Source organism: Agelaius phoeniceus, chromosome 2, assembly GCF_051311805.1.
Source record: "Agelaius phoeniceus isolate bAgePho1 chromosome 2, bAgePho1.hap1, whole genome shotgun sequence".
NCBI lineage: Eukaryota > Metazoa > Chordata > Aves > Passeriformes > Icteridae > Agelaius > Agelaius phoeniceus.
Genome location: NC_135266.1, coordinates 32,237,120 through 32,260,602, shown reverse-complemented (window position 1 = coordinate 32,260,602; position 23,483 = coordinate 32,237,120). Strand labels below are relative to the sequence as shown.

Below are 23,483 nucleotides of genomic sequence, written 5' to 3'. Positions count from 1 at the left end.
TATAGAATCAGTAATAATTTTGCCTACTAATTAGATGAAGAAAACGTATCTTTTTATGTTTTGTGCATTGGAAGCAGCATACAGGCAAGAAAAGTAATTTGTACTTCCAACTTTATGAAGAAATATAGGCTCAAACATGACTATTGCATTACTTTATTTTTTTTTTCTTTTCTGCATGTGACAATTAAGATTGAATTTAGGGGTTTGGTGAATATTCTCCAGGACATTTGACTCAATCTCAAGTTATAAAAGGCCCACTCTCCTATTAGGTGTCAGTTTCTTACTGTATAGATGATTGTTTCATTGTGGTACTCAAAAGTCATTCTGGAAATATATAAAATTCATTCTTGGAGCATTCATAAGGACTCTTCAGAAGACTTTGAAAAGCTGTCTTTAGTGGTATATTCTTGAGAGAGATGGTTATATTTAATTAAGCAACTAAAATTCTGATACTGGTAGATCGTGGTACTTCATTGTACACTGGATTACCCCTATTTTCATCATAGATCAAAAGAGAATATTGAATTTGGATCAAAGATTACTTGGGTAGATAGTTAAAATTCCTTTGTAAAGGAAACTTAAATTCTTACTAGTGCCACTCTTTCAATAAGGCAATCAGAAGTTATAGTTTAAAAATGGAAAGTGTTCATCCTCTAGGGGATCTTCCTAGGCCTCAGATACTGTGTGTCAACTGCCAGCCAGATTGCATTGCTCTCTCAGAAGGTGACCATCAAATAACCCATGGATAGTAGCAGATTTAGGGAAACCATGTAGGTAACAATGTTCAAAAAAATTATTCCAACCTGGAAGTTATTTGCCTTTTTTTTTGGTTGCTGACAAATAAGTACTTACAATCTCCAGGGTGTGGCTTTAGGTTCTGTACGTTGAAGTTGGGAACCTGTTCTTGCCTCATGCTTGTAGACTTTCAAGGTTTATGGAAATGTTCCGATATCTTTCATCAAACTATGCAAGAAAGTTGCTTTTAGCCCCTTTTGATGCTTCTGAACTTGCTTTCTGACATCTTGTTCTTTCACTCATTGTTTAACTCCTTGAGTTGATAGGAACAGACTTTTAATATTCACCTGTGCCATCTTGGAGAAATAGATGTTGTTCCAAATCACTGCATAAACATTATTTATCCCGTTCCTTTTTGATGAGGGCTAGTTGAAGTCACAAAGTTCTTCAGATGCATGGTTTGAAGACATATCTTTATGTCTTGCTATCTGTAATAGGTGTAGTTGCAGCCTTAGTTGATTCTACTTCTAGTAAATAGTCATTAGGCAGACACAGATGTGCCAGTCCCCAGAGAGCCTGGCAGCCATCTTGGGTTTTTTGGCCATACTCCATCGGCACAAACTTCCTTCCATATCTTCAGCTGCTCAGTGTTTCTGTAAAAGCCTAAGCTGTAAGCCATGCTGATCATAACAGTTAGGACCAGAGAAATTTGTTTGAGTAATATGAATAAATATCTGCTCTGGGGCTGCTGTTTCTATCTTCTGTAAGGTAAGTTACAAACAGAGGAGGTTTTTTGTAGAGAAATTCCTGTGAGAGGAAAGCCATTGATTTAGTCCAATTCACAACTCATAATACCATTTTCCAGGATCTTAGTGTATTCATCAGTATAGTTTTGCTTTCCTAATCAAGTAGCGTCTTTTGACTCTCCTAACCAGGTTGGAGGTTTTTGTGGCCTTGTTTGTATCAAGCAGTCAAAATGCCCTTTGAGATATATTCAGAATAAATCTTTGATGGCAGTCTCCTTCACCACCCACTTTGTGTTCCAGCGTGCTGGTCTCTTTGCCAGCAGACACTACTCTGCTGATGCATGAATGAGTAAGGTTTTAGAAAAATTAATTCTTTCATCTATGCTAGGGAATCCTTGCCAATCATATTCTGTCCCACAGGAGTGAAGGCAAGGATAGGTGGGAAAGGTAGGATGAGAAGGAGATAAAAGAGAAAAATGATTCATTAAGGTTTTTTGCATCTAGACTGCTGAAAAGGAGCATGAGAATTTTAGACCACAATTCAGTAAGTCTAGGTTTAAGGTATTGTGCAACAAATCAGAAATGCTGAAACTACCTGACTCAGAGCTCTGACCCATGACAAATTCAGTTTGTAGGTACAAGTTTCACAACAAAACTTAGATGAGTTTACTTCAGCTCCATGAGATTTGCTGCGGTTCAGACCCTGCCTCCCATCACAGAACTGCTGTTAGATACTATGTTTGGCGGTGTAGTAAATGAGACTAACAGAGTTGGATCTGGATCAGGCCTTGGCATAAGCTTGTCTTGACTATGACTGTGGAGTTGCCAACTTAAAGTATATTTTTTAACATTCCAAAATCTAGTGGTGTTTGAATCCAGCACCAGCACTTCATGTGCTCCTTCACTGTTGTCAGTCACGTCCATGACTTCTCCCATATGAAACAGCCTCAGGAAAACTTTGTTTTACTAAGGTGTATGGCAGCCTGGTGTTCCAGCATGCTTCCATTTGAATGGAAGACTACTGTAATGCATTTTTGTCAATAGTCTGGGTGGTATAGGACCAAGTCTAGGTAGGGAGTCATTGGTCAGGCACACTCCAGAATGTGAGCTGATACTTAGAGTAGTCAGAATGCAGCTTTCCCAACCAATGAGGCTTTAGTGATTATACCACTGTCCTCTGACCAGTGTACTAAAAGTTACTTGGGCAAAGTGCTAGAAGCAGTGTTAGAATAAGCATCTGTTTCCTCAAAACTAAGGCTTGCCTAAAAGTGGAAGTTTTCAGATCTGAATCAGAATGTCATAAGCAGAGTAGTGTTTTACAGCTTCTTAGTTTTGCATCAGCATCTTGGGTTGTTGCCTTTCTGTACAGCTGATGGTCACAAACATTAAATGGAAAGTCTTTACCCTGCTCTAATGTTGACAGATGAGGAAACTTTCCAACTGACTTGTAATCATTGTTCTGTGTTCCTGGAATTGACTCAGTTAAACTTTGACAATTTACACCCATGGAACATAAGTACTGGAGAACCTCTGTTTTGTTTTGGAGATTTTTGGTAGCCTATTTTGTTTTTACTTTCCTTGTGTCAACTGCACTTGTGTTACAATGAGAACACTTAAATATTGCTGATGTTAAAATCAACAGATGGCACTTTACCTATCTCAATGAATGATAAAACTAATAAGCATCATTCTGAAACTAAGACAAATTTTGTTCTGGACAGAGTTTGTGGCAGAATTGCAAATTGTAGTAGATTGCCAAAACTGGGCAGCTTTTCTGACAAACTTTAGAAAATCATGAGCCTTGCTAAAATCTTACTGTAATATTCTTGTAATACATTGGACTGAAGTACAAAAGAAGGTGCAGTAAAGAAATAAATGTTTTTTACTAAATATTTCAAGCTGTCTGATGTGCTCTCTTAGTATTTGCACCAGATTGTTATGTCTGCAGGTGTTGCAGAGAGCTGCGGTTGTGCCATCAATAGCTTTGTGCACCTTCATTCTGTGTGAGGCTTTTGCTGCATGGCAACCTGCAAATGTGGGGTTTCATCTGGGTTACCACAGGAATAAATTTCTCAGGATACTATACAGAGGTCTGTCTTCATAGCTACTGCTTTAAAGAGAAAGTAAGATGACTTTTTATTTACTAAATACAATATTAACATTGCAATTTTTATCAAAACTTTATATTAGCAGAAAGCGAATGCTGTTTGTCATCTGATTCTCCTTCAGAGACCTTTTTTCTTTTCTGGCTTTCTCCAGTGCACTTAGGAGCTTGGGGGGGAGAGAGAATGGGATGAATTGAGTGTTGAGGATTATGTTTGGAAATATTTTTTCCGTTAACTTTAGTTTAGAGTAGATAATAGCAGTAGGTAAGAGACTAACTGGTTCCTTTTCAGCCATGGAAGTAATCAGCTGGGGTGGTCCCAGGGCGCTCTGGGCACGAGTATTGCTGAGTGATCATTGGCTGCCACCTGCGTGACAAAGTAAAGGACCAACCCTTCCATTTATACCAGTGGAGCCAGATCACGGGAAACAATTGACAGGTAAAATATACTTTTGAAAATTTAAGGGAGAGGAGAGAGGACACATGATAAAAATGGAGCAAAGAAGCTAAAAGATTTGCCACAGATAGCAGAGGTTGCTCCTCTGAAACTTTTACTTATTTATAGCTTACTTTTTTTTTGGGGAGAGGCACACAACAAAGTTCAGGTTACTTTGTTGCTCCCCTGGGAACAGAGCCTTGCTTGCTAAGAAACAATGTTAATCAAGTTGTAGCAGCTACATTTCTAACAGAATTTTATTGTAGTTACAAATTACTGTACATATTTATGCACACACTTCCAGATCCTTGAATCCTTATTGTCTTGACACTGGGTGTTTTGCACTGGTCCAAAAGATGGGTATGGCTTTTGGTTTTTTAGACTAAAAGTAAGTTGCTGAATTTTCAAGTTTATCAGTTGATTGTACTGTAGCGAGTTACTCTAGAAGTTAAAATGCCATGCAAAAAATGAATGTAAGTAAGTTGTAATCTCGCTGATAAAACAATGCTTAGCATTAATATTTTTCTTCTTTGTATTATTTTTTTATTTAGAGAATTGTCTGAAAATAATTTTTAAGAACTTTTAACTACATTATTTTTACTTATTTAGAATTGTTAAGCTTATGCTTAGCTCAGCGTGATACAGGACTGGTGCGACAACTCGGTTTTGATCAGTGACTCAAAATTGTGATCACCCTGATGTCACCGAATGGCCACAGCTTGTAAAAGGTAAGCATAAAGCATATCAGGTTGTTTCTCAGGAGTTTTTCTACTATAATGTTTATTTTAAGGTATTTAATTTGTATGGCCTGAAGTTGGTTTTATAAATAATATTAAGTTACATTGTTTGTTTTAGATAAGTCAGCTGGCAGAGTTGAGTTACACTCTTGCTGACAGTAATTTCAACACTGGCTCAGTTTGCCCTTGCCTGCTTTTTAAAATACAAGCAAACGCCTGTGGTGCTCCATGATATCCCTCTTAAGAACAATGCTATCATTTAAAAGTCCCTGGTAGATTTTGCTGTCGTACTGAATTTCTGTATAAACTGTTTAGCATACTTATCCAAGCATGTGTTCAGTTTTTGTTTTGAAGTATTTCTCCAGATGGCTTGATGATGTTAAAGTGTGTGTAAGCTTGCATACCATTACTTTTCTCATCTAGAGAGGTACACTGGAAGTAAAAGGAGTGGCTTGTAGAATGGAGGAGTTGCTCCCTGTGTTATTGGAAATGAGCCACCATTTGAATTTGTGAGCTCATACTGCAGTATTCAGATTAGTTGTTGTCTTGTGATCAGTGTCTACAATCTAATTGAAAGCTGAAATTTTTAAGAGCATTTGCTCTGAGATTTTCTCTGAACAGAACTCTTGTTTCAGATTTTAAGCATGATGAAAGGACGTCTTGCCGTACTATATAGTTGTTTTTCAATACTGTTGCCTGCTCACAGGAAATAACAAGGTATCATGTTTGTAAACAATTGGGTATTGCAAAATAAATAGCTTCTCAGCAAACAAGTACAATTCCTGTAATTAGATTGATCTTCCATTTCATTTTACTTAGTATTGAAACCTCATTTTATTAGGTGCTTATGTTGTCATTTGAAACCTTTTAAAATCGAATTAATATGTCCATTAATAGTTCTGCAAATCATAGTTATAGTAGGTCTGTTCATGTTTTAGAAAACAATAAGCTGAAGGAATTTTCATCCTGTGTTCTGCAGAACCACTTACCTTAGAGGACTAAACCTTTTTTGACCCAGCTAGATGGTATTTTTTTCTTATATTGTTTATCTTATAGACACAACCTTTATTTTTAAGTAACATATACTGAACTATATTGTCTCTTTACAGCCCTAATAATATTCTCACATATAGTGAGGACAGGAAAAGATTTTGGATATACTGCTAGCTGTTTTCATGTCTGTACTGCAGATCACCAGGCTGCTTTTTTTATATGCAGAGTTTAGATGCCAGTCTGCTCTTTTTCTGTAATTCTTCATGCTGCTGTTTCTTTTAAAGGCTGAAAGGCTTTAGGTATTCTTGATGTTTGTTTTTTTTTTAACACCACTATTTCCTTTGTATTTTCGAAGCAACTAAAAGCACTACTCTTACCCAAATCCTCAACGTGTTGTATGTCCCATTACTGGAATTAAGAAAGCAAAGCCTTAAATGTCCAGACATTTTGCTACCATTTTCTAAAGTCTTGGAAGTAAATAGAGGAGCTAACCAGTATGACTATAAACATGTGTCTTTCTTCTATTCCAGCTTCTAACACTTAAATGCTCGGGTGAATGAGTGGGGAAAAAAATTGAGATTCTTTTCACTAAGCACTTAGAGGCTTGCTTTGGTCACCAGAGTTAAAAGGAAATTCTTATTTGTTTTGCTGCTGAGCAGTATTTTTGTCAGCAACTGCCTTGTCAGTCCTGAATTTAATGAGTAAGGGAAATGTAATTTGGAGGTAATGAACAGGGGCCAAATTTTGAGATTGGGCGGTTTTTATGTTATTTTCCAGTTAAACAGTATTTACATTTTAAGCATGAGTGTAATGTTAGTTGGATAGGAAGTTCAGAATTCTGTCCCTAGTGTCTGTTAAATTTTATAAGTTAGTGAAATACAAACAAATAATTTCCTGTGTTCTGCATCATCTGTCACCACACAGTATCCAGCTAACCTGGGAATTATAAGTTGTCTGCCAGAAATGCTTTCTAGGCACTGGGTCTGTTTAGTAGAATCCAAAAAGTTGTTAAGATCTGATATTTCAGAAAAGTAACTAAAATTTTAGTAGAGCGTTTGGAGAGCAGTCCAAACTTTAATAAGAGAGACCATCCAGTAAAATAGCACAATGAAGCAGGAAAAAAGGAATGTATCAGGCTACATGTGGAGATTTCCAATAGCATTTAGAATGTTATAGATGGTTTTATAATAAATAGAGAAATTTAGAAATTGCATTCTTATAAATATTGATTTTTTTTTCCCTGTAAAGCTGTGGGAAAGTCTGCTTAGCTGTCCTAACTGAAGTCTCTCAGCAGACTCTGGTGAAACCTAAAAAGTTAGTTCTGTTTGCAGATTTTAGCTCACTTCTGTTTTTAGAGAGCTGTCATGAAAGACATTTTTGTTCATCTAAGCTGCAGAGTTTTACTGTAATGGCTGTGCTTTGTTTCCACTCCTTGCACAGTATTTCCAGCATGGCAGTATTGGTCAACTGTACCAAAGGTTGTTCCCGAGCAAAGGTCTGATTTCAAGGCATCCTAAGATGATGGGAAACAAAATTGCTGCATTTGTACTGCCTTGTCTTCTGGCTTGTCTGGCTACAAACTCACTGGCTAGGGGGAAGTTCTGCCTCAAAGAGAGAAAAAAAATGCTGTCTGAAAAAAATTAACAGATGAATCAGTGCTGTCTTAAGGAAGATGGGAATAAGGAGGAGCTAAATAACTATAATTTAGTCTACTTTAAGTTAGTATGGAGCTATACCCATTGAATTCGTCTGTAAATTAAGTCAGTGGAGTTGCCAAGCTAAACACAGGTGCTGCTTGTGCTAGGCAATAACACTTAATTCTGAATTTTTCTGTCTGATCTCTTGGCTGGACTGAAGACAATAGAAATCTGTGAGATTAGCTCCATGAATTCAGGTGGAGAGAGATAAGAGATTTGTTTTGATATCCTTTTGGACCCTGTTTCTGAGCTGCTACTTCTTAGAGTCCAGCTCTGTAGAGAATTTGTTGGTTGCAGTTGATCGCTGATAATCTTTGAGTGCACGTTTGGTTACAGAAGTGGTTAAGAAGAATTAGCCCAGAACCCTGGAGCACTGTGCAGCCTGAATGCAGAAGTACTGCCAGCAGATCTCTCCCCTAATGGCTCCTGTTGCGTAAGCACGGGGAACAAGTGCTCTCCTGCTTAGGGAAATTTAGCTTAATTATACTATCATGTTTTATGTGATAAACTGTATTCTAGAGTTTGAGAAGTTAAATCTGCAAGTATCAAAAAGTTGATGCTTTTAGTGGCAATAATACACTCATTGCATTCCATCTTTCATAACTTCATATTGTAATGACTTAAAAGAACAAGCAGTGCTTAAGTTTTTCTATCTGGTTTTGCAGATCACCAGGAGAACCACACTCTGAGAACATTGAAACTAGCCGAATGTAAGTAAATGACTGGATGAGTTTGGTTTATCTTGATAAAAATGTTCTGAACATGTATAACAGTCACTCTTGCATCTGCTTAATAAAAAGAAGACAAAAACTGAGTAGAACTGTGAAATTACCTTAGCAAATTTCAAATTAATATTTTGCAATTTTAAGCCTCTGTAGAAACTGATTTTTTTTTGTTTTGTTTTGTTTGGAGGGTGCATGAGTTTAAGGGAAAGTTCAGAGGTTTAATTTAATGTGAACCAGTAGATGGTAGCATAATACAGTGTCAGAAATCTTACAGCCTATATTCAGACTTCACAGAAGAGATGTAATTGCTACCTGCCATTCACTAACATCTTGCATGGCTTTGAAGACACTTCAGTATTAAGGCCCAATACCTGCTGGTATCTCTTGTGGTAGATGGATTGTTGAACTAAGAAAAAGAAATTGTGACTTAATTTAGTGAATTTATATGCCAGTTACTTCTAGAAACAGAAAACTAGCTCTCTTTCGCTAAACCACAGAACATCTTGGTGACAGGTCTGAACCTTTTTGTCTGTCATCATAAGGTTAGAAGCCAGGATGAACTAAAATCAAGATTGCGTTAGACTGAAACGTTCATTTAAATTCAAAATTCAAAGGAGTTGCTGGAATTTAGAGGACTATTTAAAAACAAAAAAAGTTTTTTGAGACTTTATTCTTTTGTGAGTTAGCAAACAAAATTCTTTTCTAGCTATTCAAACTGTCCTGTCATAGAACTCAAACAGGGAAACCACAAACTGCTCTTCTGGATAACAGCACAAGTTCCAAAATAATAGAGGGAATGTAGCCCAGTAGTTGGTGTGCTGTCTGAGGCTTCAAAAGATCCGGGTTCATTTCTCTTCTGCCATGAACTTCTTCTCTGACCTTAAACTGTCTCCTTCACGCCTTCCCCCCAAGCGGTCTAGCATTGTACATGCTGTGAGCTGGATGCCATTTTCAGGATGTTTTGCAGCCTAGTGACATAGTGTGAATTGCTCAAGGACTTCTCAGCTGTAGCTGCCCGACTTAAGGAGGAGCAAAACTGCAGTGAGCCCCCCCTAAAAAATGAGGAGGAGGAAACAGTGAAGGCTTTTCTGAGCAATTCACTGCAGTGAAGCCTTTTCTTGCACTAGGAGAAGCAATTCTTCTGGTACCTCAGATTTTTTTTCCCTCACTCATACCATCTGCTACAGAAGTGCTGTCCAGCTGCTTTCTTAGGAATGCAGTGAAGGTTGCAGGGAGCCTGACCTGAAAGGTGACTCTGCCTATTGGTGTGTGGACTCTGTGTGTTGCTGTGTTAGAGGTCACAGGGTAAATAAAAGCCCTGCCATAATCTCTTACTCCTGCTCCAGTAGTGGCCCATGCCACATTGTGGTTTATTGTTCCTGCAGCAAGTTAAGTTGTGTCCTTTAGTTTCCCTGTCCTAGCCAAACAGAGGAAATAAGGCTGCAGGCTGGCTATAGTCCACTCTGGATATTACCAGTAGAGTAATGGTTTTTATGCATTTTAAGCAAAGACTATCAGCAGCACTCACCTAGACTGGTGTGAAACAAAGACTTTAACAACCTAGCATAAATCAGAAGGAAAAGGCAGTAAAGTTTTTTTCCTTTTAGAAGTTTGACAATTCTTGTGTGTGTGTGTGAATTATCTTCCTTAGAACCGAACGTAAAAAAAAATTTACAGTAGTAAGCTTTCCTGTGTTATAGCTAAATACTTTTTCTTTTTTATGTACACCAGTGATCAGTGTGGCCCTGACTTCATAAATTTTAGCCATGTCTAAAATAAATATGAGCCAGTCAAGCTGTAGCAATTCACATATTTGATGAGTAGTTATACAGTGTATTTGCAAAACTAAATGTTTTTTGAACTGTATCACAATGTGATACGGACTACACCTGTTACAGAGAATGTTTGCAATCCTTCTGCATAGCTGCTCTTGCCACATAAGATGGAATGACAGGTTGAGTGGTAGAGTTGTGACCTGCAAGCCTGCTGTGTTGCTAAAAATAGTTACTGTGTTATTTACATGCCTAAAATTCATTAGTAAATGCAGGGACTAAAGCAACTGGATTTTTGTTTGCACAATGAATGGTTGGTTTTGCTCTGGCTGGCTGATATAATTGCTTTATTTATTTCCATGTTTTGAATTGCAAAGCTTCATACCAAGAGCATAGTCATATATGTTTCACATGTTTGCATGAAAAGAAATTTAAAGAAAATACTCAGATTCTTACACAGCAAAATCTTCCATATGTAAGTCTTGCTTATCCCAGGCTTTTCAAATTCTGGGTCTCCATGACTCAAATTTACAAGGCTTTTATCTTAGAATTGTTAAGGTCAGCGTTTTCTGACTGCTCCTGTCACACATCTCCATTGACTTTCCCTTTCGATTCATATAACTTTCTTAAAACCTCTTTAGCACTAAATCACATAATTTGATTGTTTAACAGTAACTTCTTTTATGTTCATGTGTTTTCACTCTCTGTTTTTTTTAACTTTTTTTATCAAGGCAAAGGTATGACTGTCTTCATACAGCTTTCTGTGCATTCATCTTTCCTTCTCTCTGCTTTTGAGGATGGAATTCTTTGCGATTTTGAAACCCCACTCTGTTTTTTAATATGACTGTAGCAAGACAATTTTTCTGAGACAAGATTGCAAGATAGATGCTGACTGTGTTCTTTGCTCCCTTTCCCTGTCTTCCTGCATTGCTCCATATAGCCAGGACAGACCTTCTGTTCTCAGGGGTGCCCTTTCTGAGGAAATGCCATGCTTTTGTCAGCACATGATATTCCCAGAAGCATGCTGGATCTAGAACACACAGTGGGAAGGAAGGTCCCTTGGGTTAAACCAGTATGGTCCAAGCAGAGCTCACAATCCACCCCTGCTGTTGGGGTCCACCACACTGGAAAGAATGGGGTTTGGAAAATGTGAGCTCCATGCACAGGCACGTTTGCCAGATCCACATTTGCTGTGAGGCCAGAGGCTGAGGCAGGCAAAAGGTGTTACAGCACTGCTGGAACCAAGGGCTGGGCTCCAGCTGTAGGTGGACTCTTTGGCAGTTTGGTGTGCAGGGCTCTTCTAAAGGCTCTGTGTGGGCAGTGCCATTACTGGAAGCCTGTCTTTTCTAGCACTGCTCTTCTTACTCTAACTAAACAGAAGCAGGAAAATCAGCATGCAGGGTTTGAAGCTGAAACTTGCACAAAGCAATATTTAACTTTACAAAGATGACCATCTACAACACCTTCTTTAACAGTTTTTGACATGCTGGTCATCTTCTTTCCAAAGTGTAGTATAACTGCTGCAGATGTGTCTCTTTATTCCACAAACACATCTATTGAAATTGCTTTGCTATTAGTACTAAAAAAACTGTTTCCTGGGTTTCTATGCATATTAATGCTTTTATTTTTTTCTATTAAGAAAATTTCTTATAAACATTTTGGCACTTCTAAGTTCCTAATAGCCATTGTAAAACAGGCTGTTGTAGATTTCCATTTAATGAAATTACCTGTCTTGGAGCAATCATAGAATCATCAAGACTGAAAAAGAACTTCAAGGTCACAGAGTCCAGCCCTTGACCAATGACCACCTTATCAACTAGACCATTGTATGACATTCCATGTCCAGGCGTTTCTTGAACAATTCCAGGCAGGGATGGTGACTCCACTACCTCTGTGACCTGCCCATTCCAAAGCTTGACAGCCCTTTCAGTGAAGAAACTTTTTCTGATGTCCAACCTGAACTTCCCCTGGTACAGCTTGATGCCATTTTCCTCTTTTCCTGTCACTGGTTGCCTGGGAAAAGAGACCAGCCCTCACCTGGCTACAGCCTCCTTTCAAGTGGTTCTAGAGAGTGATTAGGTCACTTTTCACCCTCCCTTTTGTCCAGGCTAAACACCCCTAACTCCCTCAGCTGGTCTTCCTAAGACTTGTGCTCCAGACTCTTCATTAGCTCCATTGCCCTATTCTGGACACACTCCAGCACCTCAATTACTCCCTTGCAGTGAGTGGCCCAAAACTGGAGATGGGATTCAGGGTCCAAGAACAGGGAGATCACAGCCTCATCCTGCTGTCCACACCATTACTGACACAGGCCGGGTCACCACTGGCCTTCTTGGCCAGCTGGGCACACACTGGCTCATGTTCAGCTGCTGTGGACCAGCACCCCCAGGTCCTTTTCCACTGGGCAGCTTTCCAGCCACAGTGCTCCAGCCTGTAGCACTGCACAGGGTTGTTGTAGCCCAGGACCTGACACTTCACCCTGTTAAACTTCATGCTGTTGGCCCATCAATCCATCCTGTCCAGATCCCTTCCTGCCCTCCAGCACTCCTATCCAATGAGCGATTTATTTGTAACAATAATATAATAGTTATTGTATCCTAAGCAAAAACCATTCAGAAGCGTGTTATTTCATGCTGCTATTTCCAGACAAGTATGAAACATCCATTTGTATTTCTAAAATTTAGGTAAATTTACAAGCAAAAATGATGCAGTTATGCAGATATTTTAAACTTCAGGCGCATTTTGAATGTAAATGTAAACTTGAATGTAAGTGCTTTGTAGGTGAATTTTAAATTATTACATGCTTCAAATCTTTCAAAAATTCCTTTAATGTTTAAACTTCTAATTTTCTCTATGGCAAGAGATTCCATTACATGGTATTTCTCCAGTATTTAGTTTAAGGTATTTGAGAAATGCAAATTACATTCTGTTTCATAGGAACTTTTGAACCAGTACACTCAATCCCTGTTTTTTATAGGTTTTAGACATTGAAAAATTACTACAGAAAATGCAGCCCAGTTCACCTTTGTCTTGGTTGTACATGTTTCTCATGATACTCCACAATTTTGGCACCATTTAAATTACAAATGCAAAGTACTTACTATCTGGCTTTTTATTAGCTAAAGAACACATGGAAAGCCTAAAAGCAATTCTTTTTCTGTAACTACTACAAACTAATGAATGCTAATTTCATTTTAAACAGAAAAGTGTGCTTGTGAAATTGTTGGACTTTAAAGAAGGAAGTTGAGTGTCTATTTTAGGTGCCTCTCCTCCTCACTGAAGCCTTGCTTGGGGAGGTTATACAAGGCCCACTGAGTGGGAAGTTATCTTTCAGTCATAAGAGTATGCCTGTGAAATGTTTACAACTTCAGCCACACCAGTGTAGTTTCATAGTTGGATATGCAGCAACAATGGGTATTTGGAAATGTTTATGCAGGTCAATCACTACAGCCTGAGCTACAGTAGTAACTGTGTGTGCTCATGGGCAGCAGTGAACCAGGCCTTGAGTTTTCTAAGGGACCAGCTGCACTTGACCAGATCCCTTTATAGGAACTTGAAGAGAGCTGTGCTCTTCACGGGTGTAGCATGAGCTAAGAATAGAGAGTGGTTTTATGTTACTTTGCTTGATGAACCCATTTTAATGCCTCAAGCCAAGAACTTTAGTTTTCAGCTTACTAAATGAGCAGGGGAATGTAGAAAGAGATCAAGTTTTTGCTTGTGGATAATACAGAGAGTATGCTACAAGTTCTTTTGCTGAATAATGTAGAAATAAGAAATGTGGGCTTTTGGCAGTGGACAGTGATACTAATACCTGAAGTACGCCAGTGGGAATGTGGTATGGAATGTGTGAAAATCTCACACTAACTTACCCAGAACTGCATTTTCTGTAAGTTTTTTTGTTGATGAACCTCAGTAAGGGTAGCTCGTGTGGAAGGATTGGTAAATTCCCTTCTACCTTCTGAGGTCTGTATCCTCACTGAAATTTATTTTATTTATTCACCTAAATCATTTGTCTGGGGTAATGTGAAAAGCCTGTGGAGTAGCTGCCAGGGAGAGGGGGAGGATCCAGCTGGATCCCTTTAAGTTTATGGGGACTTATGGAATTCTTACAAGAACACTCAGAGATGGCTGATGTCATCACAAGGCCTCTCTCAAGGATTTTTCAATGATCTTGGGAATCTGGAGACCTCTCAGTCAACTGGAGATTGGCCAATGTTGGCCCAATATTCAAGAAGGGCAGGAAGAATGGCCCTCCAAACTACAGGACTGTCACTCTCACATCAGTGCCAGGTAAAATTATGGAGAAGATTATTCTGGGAGTTACTGAAAAACACCTAAAGAAAACCACAGACATTAGTCATAGCCACCGCTGGTTCATGTCAAACCTAATTTCTTTTTATGATAAAGTGACCCATTTAGTTGAGCAAGGGAAGCCAGTTGATATAATCTTTTTGGATTTCCATAAAGCTTTCAATACTGTCTTTTTACAGTATCCTTCTGGATACAATGTCCAGAACACAGCTGGATAAATACATCATGTGAGGGGTGAGCAACTGGCTCACAGGTCAGGCACACAGGGTTTCAGTAAATGGGGTGACATCAGACTGGTGACCTGTCACTAGTGGAGTTCCACAGAGCTCCATCCTTGCCCCTCCTCAACATCTTCATCGATGACTTGGAGGCAGGTCTCCAAGGTATACAGAGTAGGTTTGCCAGTGATACTAAATTGGGAGGTGCTGTTGACTCCCTGGAAGGCAGCCAGGTTGTGCAGAGAGACCTCAACAAATTAGAGGGTTGGGCAATCACCAACCACATGAAGTTCAACAAATACAAGTGCTCCTGGGACCTGCATCACAGAAAGGCCTCCTGGGGCCCTGGTCAGTGGCAAGTTGAACATGAGCCAGCAGTGCCCTGGCAGCCAGGATGGCCAGCCATGCCCTGGGGGGCATCAGGCACAGCATGGCCAGCTGGGCAGGGGAGGGGATTGTCCTGCTCTGCTCTGCACTGGGGCAGCCTCACCTTGAATATTGTTTGCAGTTTTGGATATTGCAATATGAGGAAGACACAAAGCTGTTAGAGAGCATCTGAAGGATGGCTACAGAGATGAAGCACCTTGAGGAGAAGCCATATGAGGAGTAGCTGAGTCCACTTGGGCTGTTCAGCCTGGAGAGGGACACTGAGGGGAGACCTCATCATGGTCTGCAGCTTCCTGGTGAGGGGAAGCAGGGGGCAGACACTGATCTCTTCTCTGTGGTGACAGGACCTGAGGGAATGGCATGAAACTGTGTCAGGGAAGATTTAGGTTGAAGATTAGGAAAAAGTTTTTCACTCAGAGGATGGTTGGGCACTGGAACAGGCTCCCCAAGGAAGTGGTCACAGTGCCAGGCCTAAGATCAAGAAGTGTTTGTTAGGTACATGGTGTGATTCTTAGTGATGGTGCTGTGCAGGGCCAGAAACTGAACTTTGATGATCCTTGTGGGTCACTTCCAACTAAGGATATTCTAAGAAATTCTAATACTGCTGTATTCTAGTACTGTTGTACACCATATTGTTTGCTTCCTTACTTGATTTAAAAATGAAAAATTAAAAATACAACCTTCTGTCTCTAATAGAGTTTCAGAGAACTTGAGTCAGTGAGTTGCCAGCCACAAGATAAAATAAAAGTGTTTGTACAAACAGACTTATTGTAGGCATGCCAAAGTTTGAGAAGTAATCAGTAGCTAAAAATTAAAAGCAAAAAAAAAAAATTGAGTCCTTCAGAAGTGAACTGTTAGAGACAAGTCTAAGCTTAGCTGTATTTACTGGCATCTCAGATATAACCCGGTTAAAGTGAAGTGTTGTTTAACATGATAAAATGTGTTGTTAATGTATCAGTGTTTATACATTGATATAACTTTATTCAAACTAGATGTGTGAGCTGGAAAGGTGTGCATGTTGGTGGCCACAGCTCGGGTGTAAAAATTCAGCTTTTTCATATGTAAATACTTAACCTGCTTGCAAATTACAATATTCCACACTCTAAATCTGGAGGTCTGGAATGATTGAAGGTCAGGAATGATCAAAGCACGAAATTTTGCATTCAGAAATAGTTGTCTCTGAAATAATTTACTGTTTCAAGTTGTACTAAAACACTGTTACTTTGAGGGGATTTGGGTGGTTTTTCTTAAAGCCTCTATATTAATGGCTGAAGTATGAAAGACAAGATTAAAAAAAAACCACTTATTTTTAGATGTACATGGAGAGAGGCAGATTTTTGTAAGTCTAGATATAAAAATGTGAGACCAGAACACTTCCCTTAGATTAGAGTATAGCTATTCCCTGTTACACAGTAATGGTTTTAATGGTATTGCTCATGCTGCTTTTTCTTTCCACATCCATGTCAAAGTGCCACGGAAACCTTTCACCTCAGTTGGTTTTTTGTTTGTTTTCTGTTCCCTGGAACGAAAACATTTCAGGGAATGAAAGCTCAGGTAGGCATCAAAGTAATTGTTTTCCTTGTAAGATGTATTTTCTTCTCTGGGATTATGAGATCTTGAAGGGTGAAGAGAAAGAAGCAGAGGTCTTATTGCTGAGTAATCAGTAGTCACTCTCAGAACATTTTCCCTTTTGAAGTAACTGCATTGAAACTGCTATTTAACCAGCCATTATTAACAGCAAGGTGCAGCAAGTGCTGAGTAGTGCCAGTGGGTCTAGCACTTCAGTTCTGAAGTACTTGTTCTATGGAGAATCTGTGCATACATCGACATCAGGAAAGGCAATTTTAAGTTAATGTCACAATTTCTCTGCTGCTCTAATCTTAGTAGTACTGTATCACTGAAGTTCCATAAAATGCCTGTATGTTAAGCCTAGTCAGAATGTTTGAAATCTTTCATAGTTGGTAGTTTTCATTAATAACTTATTATTTTAAATGCAGTCAAGGTTTGGGGGTTTCTTTCTGAAATGTGGTCAAACATGGTGCTCTTGGTGCTGCATGCAGCTGCTTCTGTCCTGGTTACCTGCAGCTTTCCAGTGATTTCTTTACTATTTGCATGTTTCTGTAGAAGTCTGTGGCCTTATTAATAAGGCAGTTACATTTTCTTTTGTGCATATATATAGTACTGAGCACTAGACTTGTACAGCAATACAGCTGTGATTTTTCAGAATACGTACTCGACACTATAATGGCAGGAAAAACAGAAGGATTTGGCAGATAGCACTTTTTGGGTTTGTTTTTTTATTTTATTTGGACAACCATATAATTTATTTAAGCTGAGGATAAATATATCCAGCCTTGAGGTTATCTCTAATTGTGTTTTTAGCATCAGTTTAATTAATCAAGGAATATTTTTTGTTCAGATTTAAATAGACTAAATATGATAATTTAGTCATCTGGAATCTTGATAAAATGGGTAAAATAGTATAGTATTGATAGTATTACTAACTAAATGTCTGAATTGTTTGTTTTTCATGCCTCTTTCATCTGTCTGTGGCAGCCATGCCTCAGTACTATATATTAGATTCAACACCTGTACAACTTTCAGTTTTGTTTCAGTTGCTGCCTTGTTTTGCATCCAAATTGCTCTCTTTTTTAGCGACAGTTGAGATTGTTCAGAACTGTACAAGACTGTCTCCACTGTAGCACTACCATGTAAAGCTGAAAACTGCATAAACAGGATTTATCTTTTACTTACATAGAACCCAAAAATTAAATTGTGTGTTAAATATATTTGCATTTATCAAGATGAGAATCCTGCATTTAAAAAAATCTTCTGATGTGTTCTCTCTGACAGAAATCTTGTGTTTCAGTGCCTGACTAATCTCTGCCTTGCTGATGCTATTGAATGAGCTTTGTATGTGAAAGCTCCACTAATCCTTGTACTTACTGTTTGAATGTTTGCTACAGGAAGCGAGCAGCTGCAAAGCATCTAATAGAGCGCTACTACCACCAGTTAACCGAGGGCTGTGGAAATGAAGCCTGCACGAATGAATTTTGTGCTTCCTGTCCAACTTTTCTCCGTATGGATAACAATGCAGCAGCCATTAAGGCCCTCGAGCTTTATAAGATTAATGCAAAACTCTGTGATCCTCATCCCTCCAAGAAAGGAACGAGCTCAGCTTACCTAGAAAACAATTCCAAAGGTGCCCATAACAATTCCTGCACTGACAGAAAAATGAACAAGAAGGAAATGCAAGGTCCGAGAGATGACTTTAAAGGTAAGATGTTTACAATTTTCATGAAATAAAACACATTTCATATGCACAAGTACAAGCCAACAGAATTCATTCTGGTGGTGTTCTGCTGACTTTAGTAAAATAGAGTATTAGACAATTGAGTATTTTCCTATGGATTCAGAAAAATGCATGGATTAAGGCTGAACACTGATTCCAAATCTAGATCTTGACCACATCTCTGTTAAAATAAACATGCATTTGTTGTCCTACAAGAATAGTGATTTTTGCAAATATGGAAAAGTTGTAAGTGCTGTTGTATGACTCTTTTAGTTTTGCTAGTTTCATAGTTATTCTGCAGTTAATAAATTATCAAAGTTATGCTTTAACTAATTTCAGATCCTATGTTGAGAAACTTAACAGATGAAATAAATAATACCGTGATAGGCAATACATTCACCAAGCTAAAAAATGTTTGAGCACAGTTATTATTTAGCCAGTGTAAAATGAAATACTGTTCTGTGCATATGTTTTCTAACTTCTGTTTAGCTTTTCAAGCAATCTGTAATAGTAAGTACATACTAATAGAATAATGTTAGTTCTCACCTTAACCCATGATGCAAACACGTCCACAAACCAGGCCAAATGGTTTTCAAAGCCATTAACCTTTGAGCAGACCACCTTTAAGTGTTATGGCAAAAAGTGATATAAACACAAGTCCAGATTAATTTATTTTAGCTAAAGAAGGTGACATTTTTTTCTAATCTACAGCAAAGATTTAAAAAGCCCTACAGAATTAGCAATAAAACATAATACTGTTATAAGCAACCCAAGATATTCCAGCACCAGTTTCTTCTTTATCTGATGCAAGGATAAATTTGTACCCAAATTACTTATGATCTGAATAAGCAGAGAGGCAAACACTAGGAAGGGGAAAGGGAAGGAACTGTAGCATTACATGAGCAAGAGGCACATTAAGTCTGTTTTGTGTTTTTCCTCTTGATTTTTTTTGTATTATTAATGGAGATTTTCAGATACAGAATTTTCTTTATTCTATCTAACCATCCCCTCTCCCCAAGGCAGGTACCTAAGAGTCTTCTGAACCTACCTCCAGAGACAGTCTGTTGGCTACAGCAGTGACTCAGACTTCCTCTCTTGGAGCATCCCAAGTATTGACATTCCTTTGTAGCTGTATAGACAGAGGGCTTTTAATGCATTCTTAAAGCTCATCTGAGGCTCAGTTACCTTTGGAATTGGGTGATGTCTAAGGAATCTAGCACTCTGAATTTTTTTAAGGTCTGCTACAACAGTTACTGGAAAATCTGCAGCAAAGTTTAGCAAAGCCGAGGAAAAGAATGTGTAGCTTGCTTTTATGCTTGACATAGGATTAAAAGTTCTTAATAAATTGAAAGAAATATGCTTCAGAAATAATTAAATTCCTTTTCTGGAGTTCCTGAAATACTAAAACCTTTAAAAGAGTGAATGAGGAAATTCCTGTTGAAGTATGGAAATCTGAAATTTATGATATTGTTGAATTGTCAGTGTGTGCTGATAATTTTTATGCTATGAATAATGTCTATGGTCCAGAGTCAATGAACTTGAGACTCTGGTCCTCATTTTGAGGAGCCATGTCATGGAATATCATCTGTATCAGCAGGTAAATTTGTCTTAACACAAGAAAATTAAGACTTCTTTTAAGACAAGTTTTGCTTCCTGAGCATGCACTGCAGTAGATAAAAATAGATGTTGTGGAGTCCTTTCAAAAAGTTTTCAGTAGAGCTGGTTTTTTAACAGGACAGATGTTTTGAGATTTGTCAGTGTCTTCAGATTAGAAGTCACTCTAAGCTTAAGACATAAGCCTAACCTTTCCTGTGTTACATGTGCTCTGAGAGTGGCTTGAGGTTCTGTGAAAGTCAGTAGGTTGTCTGTCTTTGCATCATCTAGTTTGTCTTTTTAATTTAATGACTTCTTGGAATGAGTATCAGTGTAGGTGATACAACACCTTTATTAAACCTTGTTATTAAAATGATACACTTCTTTCTGCAGAGGTAGGTAGTTCTAGCATGGTTGGTGAATACAATTTTGAGATGTTTTCTCTAGAGATGCTATTAAACTGATTCTGTTTTGGTTCTAAATTATGTGTCAGTTCAGAAGAATCTGCTTAAACTAGAATATTTTTTTTATGGTCTTATCATGTTTACAGTAATTCTACTGTAAATCATCACCTGATGTGAAAGCATCTGTGGGTTCTGTTTGAGAACTAACATAGAAGGCTATAAATAATGTTTTCTTTCTTTTTTCTAAAGAGAAAGGAAGATTTCAAATAACAAATGGACTCTTCGAATGACTTATTTTGTATCAGGAGTTTGGGGAGAGGGAGAACAGACAGGTATTTGGAGCAGATGATGTGTGTAAACCATCTTGTTCCTCTGAATAACATGTTGATTAGTATACCCGAGTTGCTTATCTTAGTGAGGCCTAATGTACAAAGACATAATCTACATGTATGTGTAATTTAGAAGGCAGCATAAATTTCAGAGCATATATTGAGGGGTTTGGGAGGGTTTTCAGGCATCAATTTAGTCTAAAAACAGTTGCAGAAAGCATTAAAAAGAGAAATAAGAAATCTTATGTTCCCATTAACATACAACAAAACAAGTGATTGAGTCTTTTCTTCAGGGTCTGCTTTGAAAAAAAGAGGTTGATACAGTCTAGTTTGTTTAGTTTAATGACTTACACATTAACTATGCAGATTTACCAGAAGACTGTATTGTTGCAGCCTTATTCATTAAGGCTTTTAAAGTTTAAGCCTCTTACTGATTGCACTTGTTTAGACAATACAGTACTGTTAGCTACCTAATGTAGTTAATTGGCTGCAAAACAGTTTCACTATTGTACACATTCTCTGATTGACATCCATGAATAAAATATTTTACAAATCAGTGAATGAAGTAATGATTTTTCATGCTAATGAAATTAGAAAGTATCTGTCTTGACTTTATTCAGCACTGACACTGTTTTTGTAGTTTTAGTGATGATATGACACACAGCTTTCTTAGGGCAAACCAGAAGTATATTATCTTTTTAATTTTTATACTAGTAAAACTAATATCTTTATCTTTTTATAGATGTGACCTTCCTAACAGAAGACAAGATATATGAAATTCTTGAACTATGTCGAGAAAAAGAGGATTATTCCCCTTTAATCCGTGTGATTGGGAGAGTGTTTTCTAGTGCTGAAGCGCTGGTACAGAGTTTCCGAAAAACCAAGCAGCACACCAAGGAGGAGCTCAAGTCTCTTCAAGGAAAGGATGAAGACAAAGATGAAGATGAAAAGGAAAAAGCTGCCTGTTCGGCTGCTGCTATGGAAGAGGATTCTGGTGCATCATCATCTTCATCATCAAGAATAGGTGATAGCACACAGGGAGATAATAACCTCCAAAAACTAGGCCCAGATGAAGTGTCTGTAGATATTGAAGCAGTCAGACGGGTCTATGATAGGTTACTTTCTAATGAAAAAATAGAAACTGCCTTTTTAAATGCACTTGTGTACTTGTCACCTAATGTGGAATGTGACTTGACTTACCATAATGTGTACTCTCGGGATCCTAACTATCTGAATTTGTTTATTATCGTTATGGAGAATGGCAATCTTCATAGCCCGGAGTATCTGGAAATGGCTCTACCATTGTTTTGCAAAGCAATGAGCAAACTGCCCCTTGCAGCTCAAGCAAAACTGGTCAGATTGTGGTCTAAGTACAGAGCAGATCAAATTCGGAGAATGATGGAAACATTTCAGCAGCTTATTACTTACAAAGTCATAAGCAACGAGTTCAATAGTCGTAACCTAGTGAATGATGATGATGCTGTTGTTGCTGCTTCAAAGTGCTTGAAAATGGTTTACTATGCAAATGTAGTAGGAGGGGATGTGGATACAGATCATAATGAAGAGGAAGATGAAGAACCCATCCCAGAATCAAGTGAACTAACTCTTCAAGAGCTGTTGGGTGAGGAAAGAAGAAATAAAAAAGGTCCTCGAGTAGACCCACTGGAAACAGAACTTGGTGTTAAAACTATAGATTGCAGAAAACCACTTATCCCTTTTGAAGAATTTATTAATGAACCACTGAATGATGTTCTAGAAATGGACAAAGACTACACTTTCTTCAAAGTAGAAACAGAGAATAAATTCTCATTTATGACCTGTCCCTTCATATTGAATGCTGTTACCAAGAACCTGGGATTGTATTATGACAATAGGATCCGGATGTACAGTGAAAGACGCATAACTGTGCTCTACAGCTTGGTTCAGGGGCAGCAGCTCAACCCCTACCTGCGGCTGAAAGTGCGGCGTGATCACATCATCGATGACGCGCTCGTCCGGGTAAGTCAGCAGCAATGAGGGTTTCTTGGCTCTGACTCGTGCAAACTACATGGGCTTGGAGTCACTGAAAAGGACTGTGTGAGTGCACATGTACTAGATTTCCTCCAGAAGAATATCAGATAGCTTTATTGTTTGAATTCTAAGCATGATGAAGATTTCTGTGTTCAGCAGAACTACTTCTGCTCAGCAGAACTACTTCTGCAGATTTAGATGTCATAAAGTATCAAATAGCTCTTATTCCCTATTATTAGATCCTGCACAGATCTTGATGGTGAGAGAGTTACCAACTTCAGTTTCTTTGTCCTCTGCACTGTCCTGGATCTTCTCCTGATGGTAGGGATTTTCAGATGGAAGTTAGAATGAAAACATTTTAGTTGTGTACAATTCTTGTGGGCTTAAAAATTTCTAGAAATTAAGCATTATTTTAATTTGGTGCAAATACTGATACAACTGACAGAGGCAGACAGACCTGTTAATACCAAAGAAGTGTGAGAGCAGCCTATTTCTGAATCTGCTGACTTCTTTAATTAAAACTTAATGCCATTTGTTTATGCATTTTTGGAAGAGGGGAATCATACAGGATACATATTTTACAGTGAATAGGTCTGTATAGAAGCCTTAATATGTTCTTTATTTTAGGACACTTCCTTTTTTTTTGTTAAAGCTGGTAATTTTCAAAAACTCATTTTCCTGTGTTCTTACAATAAAGCACAAGGTTTGCAATTTTTTAAATTTACTGATGGCTTTAAAAGTTGTTATTGAAGGCCTAGAGAAGTGTTTAGAGAGGGTTTGGGGAAATTACCTCATTTTGCCTCTCAACCCAGCTGTTACTTGCACTTAAATTGGATGAGTGTAACTGCCAGTGAAAGTCAATTGTGAGAACCCTAAATGACCTCCTACCTTGATTTTTCTGTATGCCTAGGAATTTCCAGCTGAGTTAGCTGCTTCTGGGAATTGCTGATATTATGATTTGTCAGGGAAAACATTTGTCTTCAGTACCAAAAGA

At 38.2% G+C, this 23,483-nt stretch overlaps 1 protein-coding gene across 7 annotated transcripts in view; it reads left to right on the top strand.

Moving 5' to 3' along the window:
* Positions 1 to 23,483, top strand: part of UBE3A (ubiquitin protein ligase E3A) — a 53,418-nt gene that overhangs the window by 13,395 nt on the left and 16,540 nt on the right. For 4 of the 7 annotated variants that reach the window (XM_054654113.2, XM_054654082.2, XM_054654090.2 and 1 more), the window contains 5 exons: positions 3,878 to 4,024; positions 4,631 to 4,749; positions 8,114 to 8,158; positions 17,828 to 18,138; positions 21,222 to 22,477. In XM_054654113.2, the coding sequence (XP_054510088.1) occupies positions 4,730 to 4,749; positions 8,114 to 8,158; positions 17,828 to 18,138; positions 21,222 to 22,477 (1,632 nt within the window). In that variant the 5' untranslated portion in view covers positions 3,878 to 4,024; positions 4,631 to 4,729. Of the gene's footprint in view, positions 1 to 3,877; positions 4,025 to 4,630; positions 4,750 to 5,398; positions 5,476 to 8,113; positions 8,159 to 17,827; positions 18,139 to 21,221; positions 22,478 to 23,483 lie in introns of those variants that run through there. The other 3 variants (XM_077173449.1, XM_054654106.2, XM_077173450.1) reach the window with 2 other exon arrangements.